This window comes from Oncorhynchus tshawytscha, linkage group LG06 (assembly GCF_018296145.1).
Source record: "Oncorhynchus tshawytscha isolate Ot180627B linkage group LG06, Otsh_v2.0, whole genome shotgun sequence".
Lineage (NCBI taxonomy): Eukaryota > Metazoa > Chordata > Actinopteri > Salmoniformes > Salmonidae > Oncorhynchus > Oncorhynchus tshawytscha.
This window is the reverse complement of record NC_056434.1, coordinates 30,750,082-30,763,666: the sequence shown is the minus strand read 5'-3', so window position 1 is coordinate 30,763,666 and position 13,585 is coordinate 30,750,082. Positions and strand designations below refer to the sequence as shown.

Sequence of the window (13,585 nt, the reverse complement as noted above, 5' to 3'; positions counted from 1 at the left end):
ATAGGGGGTTAAAGGACTTACCTTTTGGGTGGCTGTCCGCAACTCAGCTAGGCAGGTGGCCAGGTTCTTGGCACATTGGCCAAGTTGCATCGCTGCAGCCTGGTCTGTCACTGTGGGGACGGTTGACTTTGCAGACGTCACCATCTTACTGCCAGGCTGTAGGAAGCTCTGGCTGGCCATGATGAGCGCTAGCTGGGAACTGAGCTCCTCTGGTTGGGCCTGGTTACTCCTCATCCCCTGGACCAGCTGAGGGATGTGGTCTGCCACTGCCTACAAGTACAGATATCATTTGCTTAAACCAATGTAATGAAATCGTCAATATAAATGCTGCCAATATAGCAACCGGCTAGTGATAGTATTGGTTCAATACTGTACAAATGTAGGATCTTAATTTGATCATTCTTTAGTTGCTGAGAATTTTTCCGCAACGCATGAAATGCAGATGAGCTTCGAGATTTACATACATTAATTGAAAACTCATACTAACACACAATTATATTAACAGTATTGCAATTTTCATGTAGCCTAATAGCTAATAGCCTAACCACCGATCAAGCCACATTATGGACTAAACGTTCAAATCCTGTTGCTTCAGGATTATTTTGCTATGACAATATAAGTCAAATTAAGATCCTACATCTGTAGGTATTTCATCATAGTGATCCAAGAGTGATCTTGTTTGCTGTGGGTCAATATTACTGTACCTTGCAGCTGTGTACTAGTTGTTGATGAGAGGCAGTGTTCTTATTGGACGCAGCAGCGTTCTGGGCAGCTGCGATGGTCTGAGTAGCAGCAGCCGCAGCCTGCTTAGCAGCAATCTGTTCCAGAAACAGAGAGATATATTGACAGAGGTTTATTGTGGGTAAATGTCTTACATCAGATAAATAGATGAGGATAATGTACTACTTGTATACAGTATCAGATTGAGCTTCTCAGAAAGATCAAACTAAATAGGGGCGGTCACAAACTAAGCTAAAGAGTTATTTCAGAATTTCCCAGTGGACATCGCCACCTGACAAAAGAATCCAAGTCATTGAACCTTTCATACTACTGTATTCTGGGTCTAGTACCACATTGTCTCAACATGCAATGTTGACAATTCATAAAATACATAGGCACTGTACAATACATGTTTTCTACTTCCATTAATCCACACAGAGGTGACTTCCTTTGAAGTGTAAACAAAATGGAAAGTGGCAAGAGGAAAGACATTCCAAGTTTTGTGGGCGGAAGGATGGAGGATGAAACAAGAACCTGAACAACAATGCTATCTTTGTCCTGGGGAAAACAAACAGACAGCACAACGTAAAACGCAAGAGGAGAGGATGGAGATGAGTGGTGGAGACAGAGAGAGAGCGAGAAAGAGAGAGAGAGCATTCCTTTCTTGCTGGTGAAACATACACACTACATGTATTATGCTCCCAAGAGCACAGCATGCTGGGAAGAATACAACACAAATGGCCATGTGTTGAAACCTAAACAGATAAATAAAGCTTTAGGTGATCAGTAGGAGATATTTCAGCTATATGAATGGGCAGGTGGAGGTGTACTCTCAGTTAATCTAAACCCATTACATTCTAAATAGTTTTTATTATCTCTGTATCCTGTTTGGGGTGTAACTCATTACTACTGCAGGCTACAGAGACAGAGAGAGATGTGCATCTATGATAACAAACTGATTACAGCCTTGGGTTAGTGAGCAGTGGAAGCTCCAAATGACTGAAGTGAGGGTCATGTCATTAGGGACTGATAAATACTAAGGGCTAAACCCAAATCTTTACACTCCGATTAACTCATTCACACAACTAATGGACTTCACATCTTCTGTTGCAGGATAATAAATAATGTAGAGAATATGCTAAATATGCCTCATTTGTGCAAATTAATTCAAAATTATCTGAGCCTTTTGCTATGCACTTCCCAAGGCTTGGGGGGAGATCCATCCATCTTCACATAGATCTAGGTAGTTCTATCTGACACAGTCTCCTCTTTAATGGTGTGTCATGGTGTTGGATGGACTTCTGTGGTTTGTGAGGAAGGACAAATGCTGATTGCTACAAAACTACAGCAGGACAGGGTCTCAATGGTAGCACAACGGTTACAATGTGCTGTCATTGTCCCTCCACCCACCTCCAGCCTGTTGACCAGCTTCTTCTTGATGGCGTTTTGAGCTGCAGCGTTCGTGGCAACGCGTAACCCCTCTGCAGCCTCTCTCAGCCTCTGCTGCTGGTCCTCATTTTCTGGGTACGCTGCAGCCCCCTGTTCACAGACATGCACACACAGACATACACACAAGCACGCAGGCAGAAATGAGAGAGGGTTTGATATTCCCATTGCCACTGCAGAACTACGATTGTATTTAGTGGTTTAGTTGCTTGCAAGCAGAAACACCACTAAATACAATCGTAGTTCTGCAGTGGCAAAGGGAATATCAAAACCTCTCTCATAGTCTCAGTGGCACTCTACACATTTCCCCAACACTGTGACTGTATATTAAATGCAGAGGCATTAGGCTCTGTCTGTTTTCTGACAGTTTCCAAGGAAACCGTCAGAGCAAGATTCCCATTTCTTCTTTGTAACGGCAGTGGATTCGTGATGAATGTGTCACACGTTTCACTTGCCTAGCGTTTTCACATTGATCATTTCCTGCTCATTTATACTTGTCTACAGCGCCATGGGCTTATTAAGAACCATTGGTGCTGCCCTTTCATTATTTCAGCTCTAAAGAGACGCAACGGCTCAGACTACAGCAGGAACATCTCATTTCCATCAAATTATATCAGTAGAGTTCCAGTTTTAGTTGCAGACATGACACTAATGATAATACACTAATATGACATATCATAAACTAAATGGCATACACTAATCCTTCCTAGGATTATAATAAGTACAGTGTAGTGGTCGTCCGTCTTAGTACCTTAGCAGCTTCTACCATCCTGGCCGTGGCATCAGCCAGGAGTTTAGCTGCTGCTAGCAGCTTCTTAGAGTTGTCCACGTCAACCTCAGCCTCAGCGTCTGACCTCATGGCATTGACAAGGTCCGACGTGGCCTGAGCCAGCACCCTGGCCTGACGCACCATCTCCCCTACACACGGTCACAGAGAAAGAGAGCAATCAGAGAGAAAAGAGAGAGAGAGACATCAATACTTCCCCACTGTGCTATCACCACAGAAACATGGCCTAGATTATTCTCTGAATGCTGATCCCTCATTGAGCCTCACACAATACACTACACGGCTTCCTTTTCACCTTCTGGTATCATACTCACAGTAGTTTCCCTTTGGCATTCTCCACTCTGGTTATAAAAATATATATTTGTTTATTCCGTCACAAAAATGCATAGAAAAGAACTAGAAAGCTGCTATAGTGCTGTTTAGAAGCTACCATATTTCCCCAGTCAGCCTATAAAAACCTTGCCTACAGCTAGAAATAACTAGAGAGAAGACTATAAAACACATGACATCTAGGCTACGTTACATGGTCAGTGAAATGGGACTTTTTAGAATACTTGGCTGAATTACTGCAATTTCTTTTTACAATAATTTATGAAAGTTAGCATGTTAAAGGGCTACCCAGCAGATACCCATAGACTTCCAGTCATTGCGCTAACACTAGGTAGCACTGGCTTACGAAACGACCTCTAACTTCCATCATACTGGACACAGAAACATACAAATGATATGCACAAGTTCATCTGACTGGTGAAGTAGATAAAGTAGATAAAGGGCCTCATTGCTAAAATCTCAAAGTATCCCTTTAGCCCTCCAAAAATGTTCAGGTCATATGTTTTCTTTTAAGTTTCAAAGCCCCATTGAACAGTGATTGAGACCAGATTTGAAGCTCTGTAGTGGTTTTCAATGGCATGTTTTCTACAACCCCTTGAGGATTGGCTGGGGTTAGGAATTCTTTAGACTCATCGGCGAACCATAACAAATACTTCAGGCTTTGAAAATATTTCAACAGCAGAGTTTTGAAGGTCAGTTAATATAAACCATAACCTGACAACATCTTTGGTCCCACTCAGTCAAAATACAGGGGAATAACCTCAGTGAAAGTCTTGAGAAAAAAAGACAAGAAACACAGGCTAGATACTGGTACCTACTTCAGTGATAATTCTTACTTACTAAGTCCTTGGATAATAGCTAGCTAAAGTTTTGAAATTCAAACTGCTTGAAGCCAGAACTGACCAGGAATGTGAAAATACTTGCAAGATTAATCAAAAGAGTGAAAGGTTCTCTCACCATAACCACCAAAATTGTTATCAACCAATTCCCTTCCCTCCGCACTACACCAGTCTCTCCCCTTATCAACCCTACCCGCCCCTCCCCTCCTCTCCCAGAGCTCACCTGCGTCACCCATGGAGGTGAAGATACTCTCAGTGACTGTCATGATGGTGTCTGTGGCCTGGTCGTAACGTCCGATGGGCTCACCACAGCTGGCATAGTGGCGTACGTGCTGCAGCAGGTCACTGAGTGCCTGGCTCACTGTGTTGGCCGCGGCACCCACCTGCTTCAGCAGCTCACCTTCGTCTGTGGCCGCCAGACAGGCCTCGACACAGTTCTCCACCGAGCGGTCCACCAGCTTCCCTGCCTCAACCAGCTGCTCCTGGCACACCGGGGAACTGATGGTGGGGCTCACCACCTGGACAAACAAAGTCCACAGTCAATCTCTAGTGGCCACTCTCAAAATACAACACATTTAAAGATGCTAGGCCTAGGGCTGTGGTCAACAACCTTTTTGAGTCAAAATGCAAACCAAGATACAGTGGGGCAAAAAAGTATTTAGTCAGACACCAATTGTGCAAGTTCTCCCACTTAAAAAGTTGAGAGGCCTACACTTCAACTATGACAGACAAAATGAGAAAAAAAATCCAGAAAATCACATTGTAGGATTTTTAATTAATTAATTTGCAAATGATGTGATTTTCTGGATTTTTCCCCGTCATTTTGTCTGTCATAGTTGAAGTGTACCTATGATGAAAATTACAGGCCTCATATTTTTAAGTGGGAGAACTTGCACAATTGGTGGCTGACTAAATACTTTTTTGCCCCACTGTATATCACTCAGATAAAAAATAAATAAAAAGCCTATGCAACATTAACCTATTAAAAACAGTTCTTTAGCAATGAGGTTTGTGCAGTAGGCTATACGCTCAATACATTATCACTATTACATATTGGCTATGGTTGAATTGCCCTGCCATTGCATTGCTGTTCTTCATACACCATTTAAAAATTATATTTCAAAACGTATTTGATCACACCAATAATAGATCAGTTGTTTTATTAATTGTGAGGCACAGCTGAGTGAGCAAACATTTCAATAAGTTGCTTTTTTATTTTTATTTAACTGGGCTTGTTCCTGCAATGCATTTGATGGTGACTCTGAGAGTAGCAGAGGGTCCGCCTCTCAACATCACTCTGCTCTCCCTCCCTCAGCTGAAACTGATATTACTCAATATAAAAAAGACCCAAGCTGCTAATAACAACGTAAGCCTATCGATACACTTTCCTACTCATTCATTGCAGTGCTGGTTGTAGCACAACTTAAACATTAACTCATTGAAACAGCAGCTTTTCTCTCTAGCCATGGTTGAAAAAGTTTAGAAATGTCACCTTCAACTTTTCTGTGAGCTTGAGGAAGCTGCAGACTGTAATCTGACATATCAGATTGGCCAGTGGTAGACCAATAGATGCACTTGATTTGCTCTCAGGGCCCACGAGGAAGGTAGAATTAATAAACTTCAGACACATGAAATGGTTCAAAATGGGAACACTTCGCCTACCCGGTAGCTGAATTTGGTGCACCTACCACCAACAGCGCGAGACGAAATAGGAATGCAAGGCTTTATCGTGGGTTTCTTAAAGAAATGTTTGGTGAGCAATTAGGAATGCTTTGGAGGTTGATCGCGATCAACCGGTTGTTGACCACTGGCCTCGGGACACATCAAATGAAATGTATTTGTCATATACACATGGTTAGCAGATGTTAATGCGAGTGTAGCGAAATGCTTGTGTGTACAAGACTGATAATCCTATTCTTGACATAACTAATTTAGAATAGGGTATAGTCTGTGCCGGAAATCAAGAAATCAAACAAACAGCCATTTCAGTTCAGTAAGCCAGCTCTTCTCCTATCACCATTCCTTGTCCTGAGCTGTCCACCATGGCTACAGGAGACAGGGAACAGGGGTGTGGGCATCAGTTGGAGCAGTACCTTGGTGCAGGCCACCAACTGTGAAGTGGACAGGGCACACCGAGTAGCAGCTGCAATCACTCGGTTCTGTAGCACCGTGTCCTCTGCCACCTGGGCCACGTTCTTGGCCTTGAGAACCATCATGGCAGCTGCGTTGGCCACTGCTTTGGCCAGGCTCATCAGAATGTCCTGAAAGACATTCATCACCGTCACTCACTGAGCCACAGCAGAGCTAAGAAAACGTGACTGGACGGACTGAATAAGGACATTCCCATTATGTGGTCTCAACTCTGGTAGCTATTTAGCTGCATAGTCAGTATGCAGAAACAGTAGAAATACAGGCATTCTCTAGTGAGGGATTTGCTGTCCACTCAATTACAATAGCTAAAGAAAACAAAGCCTGATACCGTTACATAAGTGTGTGTGCAGCTTTAAACAGGAACTGGGAACATGCGTGTTTTCCTGTTTGGCAGCGGAGCTATAGAAACAGAATAAAGTGCAGTCCAACCTGAAACCTCTCGTCAGTCTCGCCCTCCCCCATGTGACGCAGCAGGTCCCCGCTGGCCTGGCCTATACTTCCTGCTGCAGTCAGCACCGTCTGTCTGGGCTGAATGGGAGAGGATGACATCACCACGTTCACAACACTGACCCCACCGCGGCACCACAGACCAATCACAGCACTTGGCTGCTCTCAGACACAGTTCACATCACAAATCAAAACAGCTCCCAGTGATTATATCTACAGGACACATAATTATTGTGTCCTTCAACTGTTTTAAAAAACATACTATAGAAACAGACTAGTGGATTTGTTAAAAAGGCAGTACACATCAATATATGAGAATATTGCCGAACAGTGCCGTGTTGTGTCTGTACCTCTCCAGCCGCTGGCTCCACAGACCTGAGCAGGTCAGAGACGGCCCCTGTCAGGGTCCTGGCAGCTCCCATCAGGTTCTGCCCGCTGCCCACCTGGTCCTCCACCAGCGCTGCTAGCAGCTTCACCCCCCTAGACATCTCTGTCAGGTTGGAGGAGATGGTGGTGATAGCACAACCCACCGCTGTGTAGTCTGTGTCTGTGGGGTCACCTAGGGAAGAAAGAAAGTCCTTGTTACCCCTTTCCAGTGCCTTCTGCTCTACCTCTGACACAGTCTCTTCTCTCTCAGCCCAAACCACAATCAGCAACCTGGGTGGTGTTATAATACACACATCCGTGTCACTATCATAATGAAAACACATTGGATATGGTACAGCGGAGATAAGTACAGAGAAAGAGAGAAGTGATAGTTATTTGTGGAGAGGTAAAAGGTTCTACTGGATGATAACAGGGAGCCTCAGTGCCATCCAACAGATGGCTGGGAAAGATGAAAACTTATCGAACGGCTGGCAGGGAGCAGTGTGGAGCAGCATGGCACAGCTCCAGCCAGAAGGCAGGGAGAGGCTGCCAGCCAGTTCAGATTCAAGACAACACGCTAACTATTTATTCCATCAATGGAAAAATGTATTATTGCAAATGGTAAATGCTCCATTATGTAAAGGGAACTCAGAGCCCCTCCTCTCTGGGCGTTCCACATTGGCTAGGAAAATGTGTGTATTGATTCTATCCCTATGGGTTTTGCCCTTGAAGATGAGCGCCTATTCTTTTTTTTTCTCAAGCTAGAGGACTAGAGGCCTTTTGTCAGAAAAGGATTCCAGTGCAAAGATAACAGACAACTCAAAATGTCACTAGGTAACCTCTTGCACTCACCTGCTGTAAGATTGACCACAGACGCCGTTCCGGCGGTTATGGCATCTACTTGAGAGTGGATTTCATGTTTGGACTCATCCACTTTGTTCTGAACCCAAACTCTGGACGCCTTTCAGGAGAGGGAGAAGGATGGGTATTGGCTTTCATCACAGTAGGAGATTTTCAACCCAAATAAACTTTACTATCAGTGATTAAAGGACTAGCGCTTCTTCACAACTCCTACAGCTTTTGAAGCACCAGTCTCGAGCTTTAAAGTACATCTTCCATATTTACAGTCAATTTCCACCACCTAATTACACGTGGAACATGGGAGTTCAAATGGACTTTAAAAAAAACTGAGTATCTCTACACTTAACAAATCAATACAGAGGGAAAACGCCAAAATTGCATCTTTAAAAAAATAAATACATTCAATGGGATTAATAATTTAATATATTTTCCAAAAACACACTAAAATAACAAATTAATCTTCACTGACCAGAATGCATGGACCAAAAGATTCTGAGTATTGGAAAAGTTTTGAATGGTGAGATTTAGTGGCTGTTGTGTATAAAGGGGGATTAGTCTAGTAAATGGGAGGTGGGAACTCACCATGTCCTGGCCCAGTGGCGGCAGGTTATCTACCTCCCCCAGATCAGCCTGGGCCTGCTGCACCGCCTGCATACTGGTGTTAATGGTCCCCATCAGGGCCTGCTGGGCCAAGCTCTGACAATACATACAGTTGAAGTCTGAAATTTACATACACCTTAACCAAATACATTTAAACTCAGTTTTTCACAATTCCTGACATTTAATAATAGTAAATATTCCCTGTTTTAGGTCAGTTAGGGTCACCACTATTTTAAGAATGTGAAATGTCAGAATAATAGTGGAGAGAATTATTTATTTAAGCTTTAATATATTTCATCACATTCCCAGCGGGTCAGAAGTTTACATACACTCAATTAGCATTTGGTAGCATTCACTTTAAATTGTTTAACTTGGGTCAAACGTTTTGGGTAGCCTTCCATAAGCTTCCTACAATAAGTTGGGTGAAATTTGGCCCCTTCCTCCTGACAGAGCTGATGTAACTAACTGAGTCAGGTTTGTAGGCCTCCTTACACGCACACGCTTTTTCAGTTCTGCCCACAAATGTTCTATAGGATTGAGGTCAGGGCTTTGTGATGGCCACTCCAATACCTTGACTTTGTTGTCCTTAAGCCATTTTGCCACAACTTTTAAAAGTATGCTTGGGGTCATTGTCCATTTGGAAGACCCATTTGTGACCAAGCTTTAACTTCCTGACTGATGTCTTGATGTTGCTTCAATATATCCACATAATTTTCCTGCCTCATGATACCATCTATATTGTGAAGTGCACCAGTACCTACTGCAGCAAAGCACCCCCACAACATGATGCTGCCACCCCCGTGCTTTATGGTTGGGATGGTGTTCTTCGGCTTGCAAGAGTCCCCCTTTTTCCTCTAAATATAACAATGGTCATTATGTCCAAACAGTTATATTTTCGTTTCATCGGACCAGAGAACATTTCTCCAAAAAGTATGATCTTTGTCCCCATGTGCAGTTGCAAACCGTAGTCTGGCTTTTCTATGGCGGTTTTGGAGTAGAGGCTTCTTCCTTGCTGAGCAGCCTTTCAGATTATGTCGATATAGGACTCGTTTTACTGTGGGTATAGATACTTTTGTACCCGTTTCCTCCAGCATCTTCACAAGGTCCTTTGCTGTTGTTCTGGGATTGATTTGCACTTTTCGCACCAAAGTATGTTCATCTCTATGAGACAGAACGCGTCTCCTTCCTGTGCGGTATGACAGCTGCGTGGTCCCATGGTGTTTATACTTTTGTACTATTGTTTGTACAGATGAACGTGGTACCTTCAGGCATTTGGAAATTGCTTCCAAGGATGAACCAGACTTGTGGAGGTCTACAAATGTTTTTGAGGTCTTGGCTGATTTCTTTTGATTTCCCCATGATGTCAAGCAAAGAGGCACTGAGTTTGAAGGTAGGCCTTGAAATACATCCACAGGTACACCTCCAATTGACCCAAATTATGTCAATTAGCCTATCAGAAGCTTCTAAAGCCATGACATCATTTTCTGGAATTTTCCAAGCTGTTTAAAAGGCACAGTCAACTTAGTGTATGTAAACGTCTGACCCTCTGGAATTGTGATACAGGGAATTATAAGTGAAATAATCTGTCTGTAAACAATTGTTGAAAAAACTACTTGTGTCATACACAAAGTAGATGTCCTAACCGACTTGCCAAAACTATAGTTTTTAACAAGAAATTTGTGGAGTGGTTGAAAAACAAGTTTTAATGACTCCAATCTAAGCGCATGTAAACTTCCAACTTCAACTGCACACACAGAAAGTACAGATTTTTATACACAAACAAAGATCATAGTTCGTGATGGTCTAAGCAAGGTTCTCTGCACATCACTGCTCCTACTGTGTGTCATTGACATGGGTGCCAGGGGCATGCTCACCAGTGGGGGCATGTGTCCTCTGTGCATCTGCCCTGTGGTGATCTGCTGCTGGGCAGAGGGCATGGTGCCCATGTTGAAGGTGTTGTCAGGGCAGCCGATGGACCCAGAGCGGATGATACCTGGCAGTGCTACCGAACCATGCTCTACACGACCCACCCTGTTGAACTGCTGCTGTAGGATGGTGGACCTGGATGAGGGAAGGAGGGAGAGAGAGAGAGACAGAGAGAGAGAGAGAGAGAGAGAGAGATGGAAAGAGTGATGGAAAGAGAGAGAGATTCAGACCTTTACAGGACAACCTCTGACAAGGTTGAAGTCGATGCTCAATATTTTCTCCCTAACAATAGGACAATAGTACCAAAACCTTTATAGTGAGTTAGCGACGATAGGCACTGAAAGACATGAAAAGCGCTGTTTTCCTGCCCTTGTAAACAGATGCCACACTCACTATTGGTTAATTACTGCTTATTTTGAGAGGCAGCAATTATGTTCTGTGCGGAGAACAAAAACATGAGTCCATTCGCACCTAAACAGCAGGGAGTGATATGATGCCCAGTGTCTATCACAGCAGGATCCGCTATGAGACAAACAGGTTTCCAATAACAACCGGTGTCTGGATTCAGCGTAACATGACAAGAGTCCATCTGTATTATGGAGTCTTTAGGAGTCTGGCTGCAGGCCAGGAGGAAAACTAGGCAACTGGGATCAAAAAATATAAAAGACAAATAAAAGACAAACTTCCAAGAACACGATATCTTCCTGATGATTTCGTTTTTTTTTTTGCAGAATAATATAACCGTGTTGCTCTGGGGTCTTTTTCTTATGGAGGTTAGGAATAATGAAAAGCTAACATTTCTTATTTAACTAGGCAAGTCAGTTAAGAACAAATTCATATTTTACAATGACGGCCTACCCTGGCCAAACCCTAACCCGGATGACACTGGGCCAATTGTGCACCGCCCTAAGGGACTCCCAATCACGGCTGGTTGTGATACAGCCCGGGATCGAACCAGGGTCTGTAGTGACACCTCTAGCACTGAGATGCAGTGCCTTAGACCGTTGCGCCACTCGGGAGTACCAGGAGAGTTACTACATTCCTGAAGGAGAGGGACAGAGGGAAGTCTAGGATAGTGTTTCAGAGAACACGTTAATCTCACATATACTATACAGTATGTTATAGGTAAATTCAGTTTAACTCCTTTCGTGTTTCTTTTTCTCAGGGCTGTAATGCATGGCAGGCAGAAATGTGATTATATGCCACAATTAAACTAAGGTTTACATTCACATGAGGAATGAGGAACTAGCCTGTAGTCTCTGAATATGGCTGGTCAGCATTCTCAACGTGAATAGGACTGCACCTTATTAAGACCATGTGCATTATGAACCTTTCTTACTTCTTTGGAGAGACTGACTCCTCGAGCATGGTGGACTCCTCATCTCCCTCCAAGCCAAAACGATCCTTACTCTGCTTCTGTGGAAGGGAATTTCAAAAGGTGTCATAATAAAGAAAATAAAGTACTTGGGAAGTGTCATCTCTGGTTTGTCTTGACTTACCTTTTTGAGGATGATGTCGATGTATCCTGCAATTAGCTGAGAGATCTGTTCCCCCTCTGTGGTCTGAACAGAGTAGTAACTCTCCTGGTACTCCCCAAAGTCCTGCAGCATACAAGCAGTTAGTCAGGAGAGATACTGAAGTTATAGCACAGGTCCACCTGGTGATACCTCTAGGAAATGGAGAAGTGTGTGTATGTCGTATGGAGAGTACAGCAGCTTTCTCAGAGGTCAAGGTTGAACCAGGGCCTTCTACTTTCACATGCCACAGCTCTTTGCCATGCTGTGTTCAAAGTTTATTTCCATCCACACAAGCACAGAAAGATGTGGGAGTACTGAGAAAGAAGCTTAGAATGGACTAAAGGTATGTTGGCAACACCTTTACCATTCCTTCTCCTAATGAACAGATAAACTTTGACTCCCTTCCACTACGAATTGCAGTCCTCAAAGAGCTGATTAAATATGAGAAATACACATTTTCAATATCAATATCACACACTTCAAAAGGCTGCCTATGTGAGACAGAAAAGTAATATATCATTCAAATCAATGTTGGCAAATGCACCTTTGAGTATGTTGCACTTCTTATTAATCTTTAAATGGGTTATTCAGTTGAGTGAGGTCTGGCTTAATAAAGCGAGACGAAACAAAAAACAGCAATGTTGACAACAAACAAAATACTAAATTGAAAAAGCACTCAAATGAATAAAACATCCAAGTGCTTCACATTCTTCCAGTAAAATCACTTGTATATATACACAGTCTAATATATACAAGAACTGCTTATTAACAAGAAAGCACAATAACACTGTAGATTAGAGGTAGTAACAACAACACATACTATTTAGCAGTTATTTCTGTTGCTATATGGAGATGGGAGGGACAGAAGAGAGGTCAAGAGAGTGGAATGTGTTCCTGTGAATGTGGGATTGGAGTAGACGGAGGGCAGTTCATACCAGGGTGAAGCTCTTGGGAGAAGCAGCCCATCTCTTCACCGTGGTTAGGGGCCACTCCTGAACCACGTCTTTAGTCTTCTCTTCTACCCGCATCACCGACTCCTTGGTTATCCCCAGTAACCGAGGGACCAGCTTATTCTTGCTTTTCATCTTTTCCTAACAGACAATACATAAGACAATATTTCCATAGGTGTTAAACACCTACACAGATGACTTACTGGGGGCATCTCTTTATTCAGAGAAATTAAAACCGCAGCAGAGCAGCACTGCGTGCCATAGATAGCACACATGCTCTGTTCTGTTTGTCTGTCCTGAGTCAGGAGCCCTAGTGGAGGAGGAGGGTTGATGGGGAGTGACCTTGCAGAGTTCAGGCTTGTTTAACCGGGTCTCCCTGCTGTTTTGCTGAACAGGCCATCCCCAGTCCCTCCTTCCCCAGGCCTCTGTTGCTAGGGGAGCCCTCAGCCTGGCTGTCAGTTCGTCAGGATGGCGCTTCCACCAGCAGCAGCACTCTGCCTGGCTCTAGTGCCCTCCTCCTCTCTACCCACACACCATCCATTATGCCTCACTTCAGAGCATAAGCCGACTGTTGGCTCCACTCCAGCAATGCTGAACACTACGCACAATTAACGGTTAGGGGGACGGGGGAGTTGAAAAATACCT

At 43.6% G+C, this 13,585-nt stretch overlaps 1 protein-coding gene across 3 annotated transcripts in view; it reads right to left on the bottom strand.

Moving 5' to 3' along the window:
* The window catches only part of LOC112252395 (talin-2), a 139,678-nt gene that overhangs the window by 40,158 nt on the left and 85,935 nt on the right, over positions 1 to 13,585 (bottom strand). For all 3 annotated transcript variants that reach the window (XM_042323163.1, XM_042323165.1, XM_042323164.1), the window contains 14 exons: positions 12,926 to 13,081; positions 11,973 to 12,074; positions 11,813 to 11,889; positions 10,422 to 10,608; positions 8,530 to 8,643; positions 7,939 to 8,047; positions 7,071 to 7,279; positions 6,703 to 6,801; positions 6,216 to 6,383; positions 4,346 to 4,640; positions 2,918 to 3,084; positions 2,131 to 2,259; positions 705 to 818; positions 22 to 270 (listed from right to left, as the gene is read on the bottom strand). In XM_042323163.1, the coding sequence (XP_042179097.1) occupies positions 22 to 270; positions 705 to 818; positions 2,131 to 2,259; positions 2,918 to 3,084; positions 4,346 to 4,640; positions 6,216 to 6,383; positions 6,703 to 6,801; positions 7,071 to 7,279; positions 7,939 to 8,047; positions 8,530 to 8,643; positions 10,422 to 10,608; positions 11,813 to 11,889; positions 11,973 to 12,074; positions 12,926 to 13,081 (2,175 nt within the window). The remainder of the gene's footprint in view (positions 1 to 21; positions 271 to 704; positions 819 to 2,130; positions 2,260 to 2,917; positions 3,085 to 4,345; positions 4,641 to 6,215; positions 6,384 to 6,702; positions 6,802 to 7,070; positions 7,280 to 7,938; positions 8,048 to 8,529; positions 8,644 to 10,421; positions 10,609 to 11,812; positions 11,890 to 11,972; positions 12,075 to 12,925; positions 13,082 to 13,585) is intronic.